General features: G+C 47.9%; 1 protein-coding gene across 2 annotated transcripts in view; it reads left to right on the top strand.

Moving 5' to 3' along the window:
- Positions 1–17,444, top strand: part of MYO5B (myosin VB) — a 312,690-nt gene that overhangs the window by 149,171 nt on the left and 146,075 nt on the right. For both annotated transcript variants that reach the window (XM_019721483.2, XM_019721491.2), the window contains exon 5: positions 14,669–14,825. In XM_019721483.2, coding sequence (XP_019577042.2) covers positions 14,669–14,825 — 157 coding nt within the window. The remainder of the gene's footprint in view (positions 1–14,668; positions 14,826–17,444) is intronic.

Consider the following 17,444-nt stretch of genomic DNA (forward strand, 5'->3'; position numbering starts at 1 on the left):
GTATACAGCAAAGTGGTTAGACATTTATGGACCTACATTTTTCTTAGTATCATTTGAACGCAGACTTGATAAAATAAGGTTGAGGCAGGTAGGATGAGGGCAGGGAGGCAGGTGTGAATAATATATTGTAAAGAAGCCTGTCCGAAACGACTTGTTTGTATTTTAGTAGATACATACTACCTGGAGAAGAATTCAGTACCACACATGATAACCAATATGCATGTAAATCTACCTTATTTAAAAGATAGGGTTTCGCCAAATCATAAGCCAGCCTTTTAAATTTAAGCTTTATTAAATATAAAATGAGGATTTAAAAAGAAAACATGTTGATCTTGGGTTCATGGAGGACCAGATCCTGGGCTAATGTAGATTCTGGTGGAATTGAGAGCCTGGCACAGCAAGGAAATGAAGCCGAAAGAGAACGAGATTAAAGAAGAAACGTTTGAGAGGCTGGGTGGCGGGGCCCAACTCAAACACAGCCCTCTGGTCTTGCTTCCCTGGGTTCTGAAGGCCTTGCCCACTGCCTGGCACCTCCCGTCGTTGGCCCTTTCCCGTGCCCCTTCTCCACCGGTAAGGAAACCAGAGCATGGCTCAGCAAAAGGCAGCACCAAGCTGTGGTGGCTGAGCAGGCTGACGGTTAGCTTCCCAGCCTTGGAGCCTCCTTGCAGGAGACCAGGACCGGAGGTGACTGTGGTACGAGTAAGAAAGAATCTTAATATGTTCTAGATCAGCATTCGGCAAATACAAGACGGTGCACAAGCACAGCCCTCATGCCAGAGAGCACCTGGCAGGAACATGTGCTGCTTGCAACAGGAGCTGTTTCCTTCAGCAGGTGGCTCCTGAAGGAGCTGCTTGCTCCCATCAGTGGTACAGAAAGAGGGCGCTTTGTGAGCTGGGTTGGGAGGGCTCAAGTAGACGGGATAGCAGCCGTGACTTCATGCAGCCTCAGAGAAGAAAACGGAACCTGCAGGAAGCTGGCCACCCTCTCCCTGGCCACACTTGCTGCTCCTGGAGAGTACTTAAAATTCCTGTGGATTTTGATAAATGACACTAAGAAAAACACTTAACCATTTGGGTTTTTGCACATCTCTCCTGGGATGAGGGACTTCTCACAACTATTACTAAAAATAGACAGATTTCAGCTTTTAAGAATATTAAAGGAGAGCCCAGAATGTTTTCTGTTGTTGTTGTTGTTAAAGATAAAACAAGCAAATTCTGGTCCTGGGAATATTTGAGGATTGCTTTCATTACATTACCCAGGCCCCCAGGGCATGCAAATATTCAGAACCCAACACCTTTCCAAAGAAGTAGTCAATTCTCTGCATTAAAATAGTCCCTCTGCTCATAGGGAGCCATCATTGAATCAATGACCAAAACAGCGGAAGCTTCCTATGGCAGAAGGCTTGTTTTTCTCCAGAGGACCACGTAGTTACATAATTATGCTTGTACCCCCACAAGTGTCCTTCACGGGAAGACAAGGACAAACTTACCTACGTCTTTGGTTCAGCTCTCCCATCGCGTGTCCTGGACCCACCACACAGCTAATTCCTGTCTCTAAACTGTCACTGGAAACTTCTGATGACTGGCCAAGACGAACCTTAGGTCTGTCACCGTTGACATCTAACAAGACCCTCTAGGGTCTTTCTCTAAGGTTTCAGCCCACTCACATGCCCCCCCTTCTCCAAAGTCTCAGGCTGCGAACGGTCTGGTCTCTTCTGCACATCTCCACATAGATGCTGCTGTTTGTTTTAGGTGTGCTGAGTGTCCCTTGCTTGAGTGTCAGCCCCTCCGGGGAGCAAATTTCGTATACTTAGAAAGCTGAGAACTGTGCCCAATGTAGGAATGCAGTGAAGAATTGCTGTATGATTGATGGGCAGCTGAGTCCTCCCAGCACCCTGTCCCTTATGCCCCCTTCATGAGGCGAAGACGTTTGGTGGCACTCAAGTAGGGCTTCACTCTACTTCTTGGGTTCTTGTCCATCTTGACCCACCGCCTGTGCCCAAGGCCATCTGGGGCTGTAACCTGGGGAACGTACGCAGTGCCACACCGTCTGCTGGGCCTGGCCCTGGTGGGGAAGGAGTAACGTGGGACGGTGCCAAGGAAACTAGCTTTGGATGCATCGCTCACGCTTTGTGCTGGTTATTGTGCCTGCAAGTGGGTGAGGGAGTGTGATCTGACTCGTCAGCAGAAGGGTAAACCGAAATTTTCGATGCGATCACGTAGTAGGATAGAATTGATGTTATTGTGAGTTTTGATTATCCAGTGTTACCTGGGTGTCCTATTTTGTTGCTAACTCTCGGCCACTTATATCTGTGCTGTATTTAAAAGGCACTTGAGAGAGGGCAGGCATCACTAGGAACTGCCTCTTAGAAATGAGATCTCGGTTACTCTCTCAGCCCCAGTAATTGAAGTGTCCTGTGCGTCTATTTTGGGCCTGAGGCTGCTAGCGCAGAAGTGCAGGGCTTGACATATGTGCCGTCTTTTCATCTATTAAAATGGTTTCATTTGCCATCTTAAAATTTCAGAGAGTGGGTGCAGGTAGGGAGGGTGCCTTGGCCAAACTCAGAGAGCTGATGGGGGAGTACCCTGAGGAGTGAAGCTGGCACGTTTAGACATGTAGGTGGGGTTCCCCATGTGAGACAAATCGGGGATTGGATCAGGAACCCTGTGTGGGCTGAGAGAACGGAGTAGAATTCCTCCATTTTAGTTCTGTTGGAGATATTCCTGAGAGGCGGCAAGTTTTCCTGACAGCCTCATAAGTGATTGATTGGCTTTCCACTGTTCAGTTTTTCCAGCCCATTAAAGCAGTCTGTCTTGTGAGGATTCAGATGTGTTTAGAGGCCCAGTGGATGTAATTTATTTGCATCCCAGGATTCAGACTTGGGACATTGTACCAAAGAGACCATGAGAAAGAGTGCTGTCGGTAAATAACTGGAGCTGCCTGCCGTTCCTTCTGTGTTCAGCCTGAGCCCAACAGTTACATGAATTATCCACTGGGCCATGAGGTGGTTATGTCTTTGCTTGAACACTTTTAGTCTGAAGAAGATTGTTTTCCAAGCATCCTCTCCTGTGGCTGAATGCGAGATGTGCCCTTGCACAGTAAAAGGGAAGAATGCTGGACTGGGTGTCCAGTGGGCTCTGCAATTTCCAGAGTGGCTTTCAATATGGGGGGCGGGGGGGGGGGGAAGGTAGCAGCACCTACTTCCAGCTGGATTTTCAGGGCATGGAACTGGGAAAAGGAAATGCAGTCAGAATCGCACAGAAAGGAAAATACGGGAAGAAAGATATAAGAAGATGGTATGGCCGAAGGTGGGAGAGCATGAACAGTTCCGTTTGACTGGAACTGCTAAGTTTTTGCATTACTTGGAGCTGACAGCATCTTCTTTATGACTTGTTCTCAGTGCTTGCTCTGCTCAGGTTGAGGTGGGAGGTGAAGTTCACAGAGTCAGGCTGATGTCTCTGCTCTTCTCCCTCCACTCGCCAACCCCCCTCCATGATTTCTTAGGTCTTTGCAGTTTCACACTGAAATCCCTGGTTTTCTAATCTCCTCACAATCCTGTATGTCAGAGTCTGTGGTCCCCTGGACACAAGGTCCTAGTGAAGCTCAATGGTGCAGAGAACTGGGAATTCTGCCTCAGACCCGGCCATGGGGCAGATCTCTGTGCCACCTGGAATGGAGGCAGCCGAGGAAGACGTGTGGTCTGGTCAAACGAGGCCCTTCCCTGTTACTCTGTCACCTTCCCCTGCACCCTCTCTTTGGGCAATGCCAGTGAAGTGACTACAAGTTGGAAGCGGGAGGTATGTGCGGAGGTGTGTTGTCTCTAAGAAGATGGTGAGGCAGAGTGGACAGCAAACTCAGGAAGTAAAGAGCTCTGGAAACCTAGAGCACATACGGAAACAAGTCACTAAAGTGACCTTGGCTACTTTGTCATATAGGACTATGCTCTATGAGTATGCCGTATGTCAAAGAAAACTACACAGAAAAGCCAATGCTGTTCTTTATTCTCCAGTTCTGTATTCTTTAAGAATCCTAAATAGACACTTGTCGCCTACCTAGAGTCCCCATTGAAGGGAGAAAAGGGGAAAAGCTCTTACCCCCCATGTATTAGCAGAACGTGGATACTGACCCTAGAACGTCTCCCGCTGGCTTCCCAGCTGTGCACTGACACCCCTCCTGCCCCCCGCTGACTTTTGACTCAAGAAAGGCACAAATCCTCTCTCCCATATCAAATCCCCATCTGGTATCTCTTGGAACGTGAGTTCCCACTCCTGGGTCAGCTGCAGATGCAGTCAGCTTTCTTGTTCTCGTAGAAGGACTGAGAAATCAAGTTGCAAATCCTTTCTTGACCTGAGCTTCCCCAGTTCCCTTATTGCATCTTTTCTTGGAAGCGTTATAACTCGACTTAATTGATGCGTGGGCTCCCTTGCGTTGTCATCACATTCACACCTGCCTGATTCCGCGTCCCTTACCTGTCTCTGGGACTCCATTTTTCTGGCTGGAACATTGGGTCATAAGTGAGATTCCTAAGGCTTCTTTGCATTTCAGGTCTGTGGATTTGTGCGTGGAAGTTGTAGTCTAATTTTTTAAGCTGTATGGGCAAAACACTATGAAAGTTGAGCACTTATTTTTGTAATCAAGTAAAACCTGCTGCAGAATTAGAGTACCATGTTTAATGATATTCATAATCATTACGCTACATAATAATTTAGGCATAAATATTAAATAGCTGACACAAATGACAATTAGTAGTATCTTTCCATAGCCAAACTGTCTTCTCTTTTTTTCACCTATAGGATCTGTTCATCATAAAATACTTATTGAGTGCCTCCTGGGCACCAGACTGGTCATTTGTCCTTGGTACACCCTAGAGTCTTTCAGTTCCCAACCCTCCTCAGTGCTGAGCTCCTGTCCTCAATGTCTCACACTTGAAGGGTTGAAGGGATAGTGTCTGGGTCCAGGGATTAGGGCTGCTTGCTTTTAGGGGCAGAAGCATACTACTGAAGAAAGCTGAACCTTGTGACAGTATCTCTCAAGGGAGGCACACAAGAGCCTTGTGGCAGCGGGAGGAGAAAGGATGGTCCACGAACACTGTGCTTCTTCACCCAGCCCCCTTACCCTCTAGAGTAGACACCCCAAAATAACAGAGGCTGATTCAGCTTCAGGCCCAGGTGTTAGGGGATTTCACGGCCAATGAAGAGAATCAGTGAATTTCAAACCAGCAAAGGGATGGCAGTTGTTAGCGTGCCCAAGGCAGCCCCATCAGCATCCCCCCAGAACTTGTCTAGTATGTCTGAAAATCTTTGCATCCCCAAGGGACAGTGCTGGGCTCCTGAGAGCAATAGATGCAGATCGTATGAGAGTATCACTAAGCCTTCTGAGAAGCTTCAGTCTCGAGGCCTGGAAGTTTACGTGCCAACGTTATGGTTTAAGCTCTTTTCCAGTGGAGAGAACCTTGCCCTATGTCCTAGATCTGAAATTTGCCCCCCCCACACACACACACACACATCCACCAGCACATTTAGTTAATGGTGTTTCTGATTGACCCTTGGAAAATACAGGACAGATAAAACATAAGCATGGTCTCCTCAAGAGTCATTGTCGTTAATGTGTAAACAGGCTTGGTTTTGCAATCAGGCCAAGAAAAAAATCTTTGAAAAGAGGATCAGGGGTTCTTAACTTTCTTTGTTCCATTTAACACATGCAAGTGTAGCAAATAAAATAAGTGAAATTACAGAGGAAACTGGTTGTACTGAAAGTTATCAAAATATTTTAAGAATTTGTGATATAGTAAATCTAAGGGATTGTTTATTAATACATTAGTGGCAGATAACTGTCATTCTGAAGTAGTGACGAGTGTAAATATTTAATAAATATACGGTGTCAAAGTAACAGGTTCGGCTAATTCTGCTGTTTGTGGCTATATTTTTACTTGAAGGAATGTTAAAGTTGTTAGAACTTGCTACAGTAGCCCCCCCCTCATTTATCTGGGGGAGACAGATATGTTCCCAGGCTCCCAGTGGATGCCTGAAACCGAGGATAGTACCAAACCCTTAATATACTATATTTTTCCTACACATACAGACATACTTATGATAAAGATTAAATTATAAGTTAGGCACAGTAGGAAATTAACAATAATAACTGGTAACAAAATAGATCAATTATAACAGTAATAACAGGACACTGTAATAAAAGTTATTTTAATGGTCTCAATATCTTACCGTGCTGTGCTCATCCTTCTTCTTGTGATGATGGAAGATGATAAAGTGCCTATGTGATGAGACGAAGTGAAGTGAATGGGCCACTATTCAGTAAAATCAGAGTAACTTGAACATAAGTACTGAGAGTGGGGTCCAGCAGGGGAAGTTCCGTAAGTTCCACAGGTGCGTCTGATGTACAGTCAGGGTTAGTGAACAAATGACGCTGCTATGCAGTTGGTGTGGGCCACGGGCCATGACTCGATGCTGGGATCTGAGACCCTAAATAAACTTCACCTCTTCCTGAGGACTGACGGTGCTGTCCCACTTTTTGCAGAGCCCATTCTGGACATGTAGGCTTTGGGGTGGGGGGGCGCTTTCTAACCTCCATGCATAGTTGTCTGGTGAGCAGTGTGTGTATGTGTTTGGCTCTTGGTTGGGAAGAAATATCTGAGTGTGGGCAACTTTTAGGTGGCAGTTAGTCATGAGGGAAGTTGTGATCCCCTTAGAGGCAACCGGGAGATGTGAGAGAGAAGACATAGACACTGACCTTCATGGATGCTCTAAATGTACAAGACGGATGGATGAAGCAGAACCTAGAAAACAAACAGGCACAGACCTGTGTCTTACTGGCAGCTTGGCCGAGAGAGAGGCTGTGCTTTACACTGAGGCAGTCAGATGCACCTGGCTTCAAATACCAGCTGCCCTAGTGACCAATGAAATGTCATTTTACCTGATTTTACTTAAATGTGTTCCTTCACGGCAACCTAGTTTCCAGGACCAAATGAAACAGAGTTTGAAAAGCCGTCTTTATCTGGCACCGTAATGTACAGATAGTATGTGTATATCATAGTTTATCCCCCAGCTAATAGCAACGTCATCTAAAACAAGTCGATAAACTATAAAATTACAGAAAACGTTGGCCTCTGTTGCTCACCCTTGCCTAAACCTACAGGGTTTTGAGTTCCAAAATACAGTTTTGACGTTTGCAGGTGCCTGCAGCTGAGGTGGACTGGATCACACAACTCGACTATAAGCAGGGTCTGGAATCACAATTACAGAGGAGCAGGAAGTCTTCAGGAGCACCTCCCAGCCCCCTATTTTAAGAGCTGAGAAGCTGGGGCGTCCCCATTCCTGCTAAAGTACCCCCTAACCATTTTCAGCCTCACTCTGCCCCTGCTTACCTGTCAGCGAGGGGTGGGCGTGCTGTGTCTCCCCTGCGATGCTCTCACATCTGAGAGGAGAAGCCTCTCCTGGGAACACACGTTAAGTGGCAGGCATGGATTCATTTTGCAGCTCCCTGTACCCCGCTGCACCTTGGTGGTTTATAAATAGAACTCAGCACTCCGAGGGCTGCTTGTGAAACTCAAGTGGGAAAATGATACCTGGATATTAGATGTGCTAAGTACTTAGCTCCTACACTGTCAAAGCTTCAATTTCTTCTCACTGAGAAGGCCCTTAGGACCCTGACTGCGAAGTATCAATTAAGCGGTTTCCAGGGTCTGTTTGTGGCAGCCTTCCTGAGGGCTCGAGTCCTGGGCTGTGCCTGAGCACACAGCCCTACCTGGTGGAGGGGAAGGGTGGCAGTCAGTGTCGGACATCAGCGGCTGATGGCAGAGGTGCCCAGGGATGCCTGTCCACCTGCCTCACGCCTGGAACCCACGGCCTGGAGGACCCCTCACACAGGTGCCCACCCTCCAGGTGCCCAGGATGTATCTCTTCCTTCTCACCTTGAGGCCTGGTGTGCTCCTTGGCAGGGCTCATAGCACTTTTTGCTTGGAGCTGTCTGGCCCAGCCTCTCCTCACAGCAGAAAAGTTCTGTAGTGCTCCCCACCCCTGCCTGGTCTTGGGAAGAAGCCTTTCACTTCAGACTCATTGTAATTGTGTGGCTCTGTTTCCAGCCCCAATCTGCCTCACTGTCATTTTCTGTATCCCTCTCGCCTAAGTCAGCCTCCACCCTCACTGATCTCTGTCCCCCAGCCTTACTCTTCCCTCCCCACAGAACCCACTTTTGCTCCCCTGATCTGATTTTGCCCTCCACCTGACTTTACCTAAACTCCCCCACTCCAGTAGGGTTCTGACATCATTTTGTATTAATGTAGTTCTGTCCTTATATCCCTCGCCATTATGTTGTTTCTTTTTGCTTGTTCAAGTTTTTAAAGACAGTATCATACCACGTATGTAGTATTCTCATTTTTTTTCAGCATTGTGCCTAAGATTCATTTTAATTATATTTCCCTAGCCTGTCTCCCAATTATTAACTCTGTCCATGGTACTGACACACATATTTTAGTTGAACAGAAATTCTTAATTAAAAATTCTTTGTATCCCCATTGTCTAGTGTAAAAGAAAAGAAAAAAAAACACACCAAAAAAAACCATAGTAGATCTGTGTTGTGATGATGGTGTTGAAAATATAATTAGAGACCAGACAGACATAGACGGGCAAGCAACAGTAGATTGACGATCCCATTAGTGAACAGAATGTATTCTACTGACACACCCAAATTTTCAGATGATTTGTCGCTAGAGCAGGAAACAATGGAGAGACTTAATGGTGTGTTCAGAGACAGGGCGCCCCTTCTTCCTGCGTCTTAGCCAGACTTTCCCCCTCTCTTGTTTGGCAGCTGCGCTGTGTGTCGCGGGCTTGATCGTATTTTGTTCCTCCCTTTTCAGCCTCCCTCAGAAGTGCCTGACTTAGGCAAACAGTTGTGCCTGTCTGAGACGTGGGCGCCTGTGCTCAGTCCCCTTGTCCTGGGTGACTGTGGGAGACTGAGCACAGGGTAGAGACCACCAAGCCCGATTTTGCAGGCAGTGCATCGCACAGCTTCAGGGGCACCAGACCCTGAGCTCAGCCTGTATGGACCACCATGGGTGTAGCCGTTACCAGGGCTCTCTGCTGGACACAATCCAGGCGCCACCCTGCCCATCCACGCCCCTGCATCTGACATCGACCATCATGGGACTTACATTCTAGTGGGGCCGACAAGGGTATGAGGCATACTACTAAGGAGACAAGTAAAATATTTGTAAATTGTATAGTGGATGCTATGAAAGTAGGGTGGTCAGAGAAGGGCTTCTGAAGAAGGGATGTTTCCGCTGGGGAGGGGAGGTGTAGCTAACCTGGGCTGAGGACACCTGATTCATACCTCATCTCTTCTGTTGACCCTAGATTTGTTAGGCCAGATTAATCAAGGGATATTTTATTATACAAGAAAGGGTGTGACAATGTTAGACATGTCACAGCACATCCCAGAGGGAGATTGCACAGGCGGGTGGAAGCCTGGGGTTGAGTTTGGGCTCGGTGCCTCCCGGGGCACGTCACGTGGCCCTTCCAAACTTCAGTTTTATCTTCTTTAAAATGGGAGCATTGGCACCCAATAGTCTTATGAATCCTAAGCAAGGGATACATGGCTAAGAATTTTGTACACCCTTCGAGCATGATGTAAATAGGTCATTAATTACATTGAAAAGCAGTAATACATGAGCTGCCGTGAGGCAGAAGGTGATTGAGTACCAGGAATTAAGAGTTGTGAGATCAAAGAAGGGAAAAGCAGTTTGAGCTGAGCTAGCTTCAGGTACCAGTCAAGTAGGAAGGAATAAAGGAAGTAGCCCTGTGTGGCTTGAACACCACGAATAAAGAAGCACGTGAGATAAAGCTGGGGAGAGAGATGCTGGCTCACCTAGGGACGTGAGCGCAGAGGAGCTTGGGTCTTAGAGGGCGAGCAGTGCCCTGGGAAGGCTTAAGGCGGGAGAGGTGTGATCCAGTATTCAGTACCGAAGGTCACATAGGAGGTTGTATTATAGGAGGAGAGTGGAGGGCAGAAGCTGCTGTTGTCATGCCCGTCGGGGATGAGGCTGGCGGGGGTGAGAGGTGCAGGGCACAGCGCGGACAGTATCGGGAGGTGAATTCAATAGGACGTGCTGATGTGGCCTTCAGGGGAGGGGAGGAACCCACAGCGTCTCCTCGGTCTCTAGCTGGAGTTGGTGAGTGGAGGCTTATGTGGCGAAGGTGTGGGTAGGGGGACTGGGAAGGGAGGGAGAAGCTTTGGTGCCAGGAGCCCTGGGGATTCAAGGCTAAAGTGAGTGCCTGCCTTCCAGGAGCTCTTAGTTCAGTGACTAATGTGTGGATGGCCTGTGGCTGTTAGGACCCAGGGTGCCAGGTGGGAGGACAGAGGTGCCACACGTGTCTGAGGTGGGGCACCTGGCCTCACCCAAGTCACAGCTGAGATGTTTGCTCTGAAGCTCTTTTGAGGCTTCTCTTAGTTGGAGGCAGCTGGTGTGGTGTCTCCCTGAGGGTTCTGTGCACGTACTGCTGATTGGGAGGCCATGGGTGACACATTATTCGCCACAGGAAACCCAAACAAGACAGTATTTCTGCGGGCTTTCTCAGAACGAAGTGCCGACAGTGTCTCCTTGGTTGGTCAGCAGGGTTGTCCTTCAGCGGCCTGACCTCATGGGCCTTGCCAACTATCTAGCTGCTCCCCTCCCCTCCCCAGGCAGCCCCACCCAGAAGAGGGGATGGGAGGTTGGTTGACCTTGCTCAGGGAGCATAAAAAGAGGCAGTGGTTTGGTGGGATATTTTTGCAGGAGTAGGTGGTTTAGCCGCAATTAGATCCTGCCTCTCAGGTGTCAAAGATGGGAATCCAGTGTGAACTGGGGCGTAGCTGTGTACGTATGTGTTTTACCAGGAAGCTGGAGGATGCCTGGGTTCCTTCCCTCAGAATCCTGTGCTCCTGCACATGGCACAGACCTTTTCCTGCTTGGGTAGTACGAACCTCCCTGACGATAGCCGGGACCTGAAGAACGGCTGACTATGAAGTTTCTTGGCCGCGGTGTACTTTTGCTAAATAGAGGGAATTTTACTGGGCTCAGGTGAAAAGGATTTAAAGGATTGAAAAGCAAATTGACTCAAGTTGCCAGCTAGGTCATGTGTATAATAATTAGGCTGAGTGGGTGGAGCCCCACACTGGTTATGTTTTTGAAGGACATTGGGTAGAATTCCGTTCTTACAAATGATCTTCCCCACAACCAGCTCTAAGTAACCAAAACTTGAAACTGGAATCAGTATAAGATGAAATGTGACAGTGTCTTAAACGTGGTACAAAGCAAAGGATATGGGACTTTAGAAGATGGAGAAATAATTGCCTGTTGGGATGCCTGGGTGTGGGGACAGAGCCAGGAGTGCAGTTTCCAGGCTCTCGCTGTGAAATGGAAAGGTGCTCACTCGGGTAGTAAATGGCCATCAGCTGTGGCTAGTTGGCCGTCAGCTGTAACCAGTGAGCCATTGGCCACTAATATAACTGCTGTGGCTACACTAGCAGAAAATGGGGGCTAGGCAGGAGTTCACACTAAGGGCTGTTGCCTAGATTTTCTCATGCCCAGAGCCTCGAATGTAAAGATTTTTAAAGCTCGGGGATATTAATAAATCCTGGTAGTATCTTTGCCATGTACATGCATTTTCATTAGACCAACAAAGTTTGCCTCTGCATCCTGCCAGTTTTTTGTTTGTTTCCCTGCCTTGATTCCTTCTCCTTTTGAGTTCCTGACACTGATGTCACATAAACTAGTCCCTCTTTTTTGAATTCCTGGTCACTTACCCTTAGAATAGTAGCCTGCTTGCTCCTCAGACTTTTCTGCCTGTCGTAGGAATCATTCTCTGTCCTGAGCCAGTGCGTGACTTTTCAGTCATTTCCCAGTGATGCACAGGGCAGTTCCCATCTTGACACTGCAAGTGAAAAGTGACACGTGTCACCAGTCTGTGCCAAATACAGTATGTTATTTGGGTCTCCTCGAAGTCCAATTTCCCGTGTGTGCTGTGTCGCCGCGGGGAGCCTGGCAGCACATTCCCCCTTCCCCACCCACCCCTGATCTGATTCATTCTTCTCCTGGCATGTGAGCTGCTCCCAAGGGAGCTTCTTAAGTTCTTTGGACAGTATATACCTCTCCTTTCTACGTGGTTCTCTGTTGAAGACTAAGGTTCAGACACATCCTGTGTTCCGCTATTTATTTTAGGTTAAGCTCCAAACTTTTGGGTGTGGCTCCTGCAATCCAGTTCTCCTTGCAGATACAGGGAGTTTTCAAGACGGCATCAGACTTGGGTCTGTGTCAGGGGTCTGAAGTTCAGCCTCTTACTGGCCTGGGGTAGTTAAGCCTCTGAGCAGTTCTCTGAGGAGTTGATTGTGAAGGTACTGAGAGGAGAGATGACACCTGTCATCCCTAGGGTCCGGTGGGTGTCATAGAAAATAAAAATTAAAAATAAATGAGAAGGGGAAATATAAGCATCCACAGGCTTCTTTAGAGGCCACCTTTCAATGTAAAGATTTTACAGGAATAGGGCGAGGAGAAACGCACTCCAGTGACAGCAGTGAGGTCCTGGAACGACAAAGGCTGTCAGAAAGCTGCTGCTTATCCATCCTCCACATACTAGGTGCGGGGTTCTATATACGTTTTCAACTAATTGGTTGTATAGCCAATTTGAAAGATCTGTTTTTTTGTTTTTTGGTTGTTTTTTTTTCATTTTCATCTGCTCAATAGTGTCTCCCAGCTCCCTGTATTCACTCAGGTCCCTCCCCATTTCATGACGGTTTGTGTGAGCTGAGACCACACAGCTCTTTGCTGACCTGGAAGACTGGCTGACCGTTCAGGTTCCTTTAGCCCAGCGGCCACACCTGAGTCTCCCCTTGTGCCCCCGGCCCAGTTCTCTTCTGTCTTTCTGGTTCATCTCTAGTTGACGTTGAGATCGTCGCAGCTCTTCTCCAGCTTCTTGGCGGTTGGCCCCGTTCAGCAGCAGGGTCACCGTTTATTCACATCTGCCGATAAGCCACAACCTACCAGTGTTGATAATTAAAGGTGGGGCAGGCAGCCTGTGGTGGCTTCATGGTTCCTTCTTCTATGGCCTGCTTTGCCCAGGAGGCCACAGCTGGTAGGATTATCTGGGCTAGTGCCAGGAGACCTGTGTTCCGAACCGACCTTCACACATCTCACTTTCCTCACCTGGAAAGGAGGGTGTCAGGGCAATGTCCGAGTGGATGGTATCCCGGGGATGAGGTGTCTGAGTCTAGGGGAGCCGGAAGAAGATGCATGTATCACAGGCCTCCTGGGATACAGCCAGGAGTTTTTAATGCTGTGTACAGCTGGACATTCTCGGGTTACAACCTGTAGCCAGCAGCAGCCTCACAACTCACAGCAGCCTGCTTCTCAGCAGCCCACAGCAGCCGCCTTTGGGCACGGGCCCCATAGGCCATTGTTGGTCACAGCCAGCCACATGGTACATACAGCACAGCCCAGGGTCTCCGCCGTGTCTCTGCTTCAGCCTCTTTGTCTCTGCACCAGCCTGGTCTCCATCCCGGTCCCCTAACATGGCCGGGCCCTTTATGCCCCACAGAGACAAAGGTGGCATACAGCCAAAGGGGCTTCCATAAGGGTATATACAAACATCATCTTCAAGATGGCTAGCACCGGCGCAACCTTCTTTCTACCTTCTCGGACTGGTGGGCCCTGCCAGTCAAGGTCACCAGCTGGCCGGGGGGAAGCCTGGTTAACTCTATTCTCCCCACAAGGGGGATGGTTGATCCCTAAGTTGCCTATGTCCAGCATTATGTACTGAGTATGTACTTTGTGCCAGGCGCTGGAAATTGAAAGCAGCGTGCCCGTCTCCTGGCACTGGGGTTGTGAACTGGAGGTAGATGGCTGAGTGTAGCTCTTCCCAGCAATTTATTTCCCAAACCTGCTTGAACACCCACCTTCCTTGGGGACCTCACAGGCTGCTCTTTCCATTACTTGTGTGTCTCCTGACTATCTGTTTTCCAGGGGTAAGTATAGATGTGTTTTTATCTGATGTAGAGTATCCTCTTTCTGCCTTCCATTTAGTCTGACTGAAACCCCTCTTACTGCAATTGATAGCTGTCGTATGTTATTCCTGGGAAACTTGAAGCAAGACCATCAGCCTGGTGGGTAATCACGTATTTGTGATACATATCTGAACAAAAGTCTTCACAAATGTGTGGCAGGCTAGGCTCAAATACAGAGGAGAATAAAAGATCCTTGTTCTTGGAAAAAATTGTAACTCAGACAGTGGCACAAGATAGAAACAAAGGTGAGCATGTATGCGTGACAGGGCACATATGTAAATTCTCTGAGGAGATTGATATATAGAAGTAATGAGCTAGGGGGTCCTGTGTCCAGAGAGAGGTTGGTACAGTGAGCAGCTGGCTGCACCCCCTTCCGTGGGTCAGAAAGAGGGTGTAAGCCATTTGTAAGCCCTTTTCAGAATTCCTTTCTCTCTCCTGCTTTTCAGTCTTGTGCAGGCATGTGAGGGAGGCAGGACGCTTTTCACGCTGTCCCGGACACTTCCCCCTACAAGGAGGAGAGCTGCTCCTGATCAAGCACAGGCCCTTGTCAACAGAGTTCCTGGAAGGCAGCACAGCCTTTCCATGGCCAGAGACTGAGCAGAGCCTTTTCTCTTCCAGAGATGAGAAGAACCAGTCCATCATAGTCAGCGGGGAGTCTGGAGCCGGCAAGACTGTGTCAGCCAAGTACGCCATGCGCTATTTCGCCACGGTTGGTGGCTCAGCCAGTGACACCAACATTGAAGAGAAGGTCCTGGCGTCCAGTCCCATCATGGAGGTAAAGCCTTTCAAACCCCTGTGGCCCATTCCGCGGCAGCAGGGCTGCTGGGTGTACGGCCTTGGGTGGCTGGTCACAGGAATCCTTCGCGGGAAGCACCTTGTGTGGTCAGCATTCACATCTTTCCCTGAGGGCCCACTGCCTACTTGAGGGAAACATTGTGACGATGCCCCCAGGACCACAGATTTGAGAGTAATCGACCCTGCTGGCATCCTTCAGGTCCCTAGTATTGGAGAGAGTGTCCTCTTTATGTTTTGCGTGTCCCTTGACTCTGCTGAATGTTGTGGAGGTAGTCCTTCCCTGTCTATACCCACGTCTGCTACTGTTACGTCCCCTGCTGCCATGGTGTGTCAGCAAATCGGTTCTCCACCCAAACCAGTCGGTGCTTGAAGGCCCACTGAACCAGGAGGGCAGTTCTCATGGGGGTGCGGAAGCTTAGGTAGGAAATTCCTCCCCCTCACCCCCAAAACAAAATATTTGGACAGTTTTATCTTTTGGGAGGATGGTAGAGCCAAACGCTGTGTGATAACATAGAGTCTGTTGGCGGTCCTCAGAAAACAGTTACCCGTGATGGCATGAGCTGGCCAGGGCAGGTCCTGTCTGTGTCTTCACACCTGCCCCATCTCCCCCTGGGCTGGGTCGGCTCAAAGCCGTCAATGAAAGTGGAGAGCCAGAGAGCTTCTAAAACTGAGACCTTGCTGTAACTCATCATGTTTTAGAGTTAGAACTCCTTTTCTCTTTATCTCCCTGTCCTCTGTAAAAACTTAGTTCTGAGAGAGGAGAACTAAGTAACTCACAGTCCCTGGGCCAGCTTTGATTTTCTGCCATTGAAGCTGAGGCGTGTGATTGTTGTCTGGGTGAGTCTGGTAGGAGTCCACCCTCTGCCAGCCTGGACGGCCACTTGTTCTAGTAAGAAGGAACTCAGTAGAGGTCAATAGCTGCCAAGATAGTATCTCTGCAGTGCCCCATCAATTAAGACACACTCACCAAAGTGATTGGTTTCTCAGATTATTTGAGGGGAACAAGAAACGGCCCGGACCTTCCCAGGTTCCCCCTCTCTCGCCTTCGTCCTTTACCAAGTGCAGGAGTAATTCTGAGTCTCAATTCGTAGGAGTTCGTTGATTATTCAGACAAAATCCCCTGCTGACTGAGTTACATTATCTGGAGGGCTTGAATTCTCTGCTGAGTAATATAGGACAAAACGTATTCACTAAGAATTGGACAAAAACAGGTTTCAATATCTGTCCTTATATGAATTGGGAAATGGTTAATAACCGCTGGAGGCATTTTTGCAAACAGATAAAAGCAAAAAGAAAACCTTTTATTCTATTACAGTGGTTCTTTAACTTGCCCGTGTATCAGAGCCCCTTAGGGGGCTTGTCATAGCAGATTCCTGGACCCCACCCCCTGAGTTTCTGATTCAGAAGGTCTGGGGAGGCGCCCACGAATTTGCATTTATCACAAGTTTCTGGCTGCTGCTGCTGCTGCTGGTCTGGGTACCACACTTTGAGAATCACTGACCTATTAAAAAGGTAAGAAAGACTCACTGGATAATACGGAAGAATGACAGGAAATAATCCCCCCAGTTCTACAGCCTGCTAATAATCGTTCACCATTTGGGTATATTTCCTTCCAGCCTTTTCACTGAATCGTGTAAGCCTTGCCCCCCTGTCATTCATCTTTTTATGAACTGTTTTGTTGGCTGCAAATATGTTAATACAGTAGTACCTCGGTTTTCGAATGTCTCCGTTGACGAACATTTCGGTTTACAAATGCCATAAACCCAGAAGTAAATGCTTCCTCAAACATGTCACCGGCTTCCGCTGAGTGCAAGATCCTGAGGCCTAGCTGTCGGCTGTTTTCGAACGTTTCAGAATACGAGCGGTCTTCTGGGATGGATTACATTCGAAAACCGAGGCACCACTGTAGATGGTTTTACCATAATTTGTTTACCTTACTATTGTCAGACATTTAGTTGGTAGCACATTTGCTCACAGTGTTTATTCTAAGCTCTGAGGTGGGGGCTGGCCATGGCCCCAGTTCAGAAGGTGAGTGTGGACCACCTACTGCACCTGAGGCCCCTAAGACAGCAGCCTCTTAGGTCACGTTTGGTCTCAAATGGGAGTGAAACCAGGTGTGTGTAGCTGCTGCTTTGCCCCTGAGTTTCAAAATTCAGTTCATCTTTAGGCGGTAAGATTTCAAAGACACAGAATGCCTCTTCTTTTGGAAATAGAGTAAGTAGTTAACTCTGGGCAAATCAGAGAAGGGAATAAACCTGTTTGATCTCTGGTGACTGAACAAAGTTAGTCAAGATGAGAATTTAATGAAGGCAGATTATTAAATATGTACAAGATACAGGCTGAATGATTTTTTAAAATTTTATTATTTTATTGTGATCAAACATATATAAGATTTGTCAGTTTAACCATTTTGTAAAGTACACAGTTGAGTGTCATTGTGCTGTGTTACCATCACCACTATCCATTTCCAAAATTCTGTCATCTCCCCAAACAGAAACTGTGTACCCACTGAGTTTCCCTGTTCTCCCCTTCCCCCTGCACCTGCTAAACTCTATTAATACTTTCTGTCTATGAATTTGCTGCTCCTAGGAACCTCATA

Source organism: Rhinolophus sinicus, linkage group LG09 (genome assembly GCF_036562045.2).
Source record: "Rhinolophus sinicus isolate RSC01 linkage group LG09, ASM3656204v1, whole genome shotgun sequence".
Taxonomy (NCBI): Eukaryota; Metazoa; Chordata; class Mammalia; order Chiroptera; family Rhinolophidae; genus Rhinolophus; species Rhinolophus sinicus.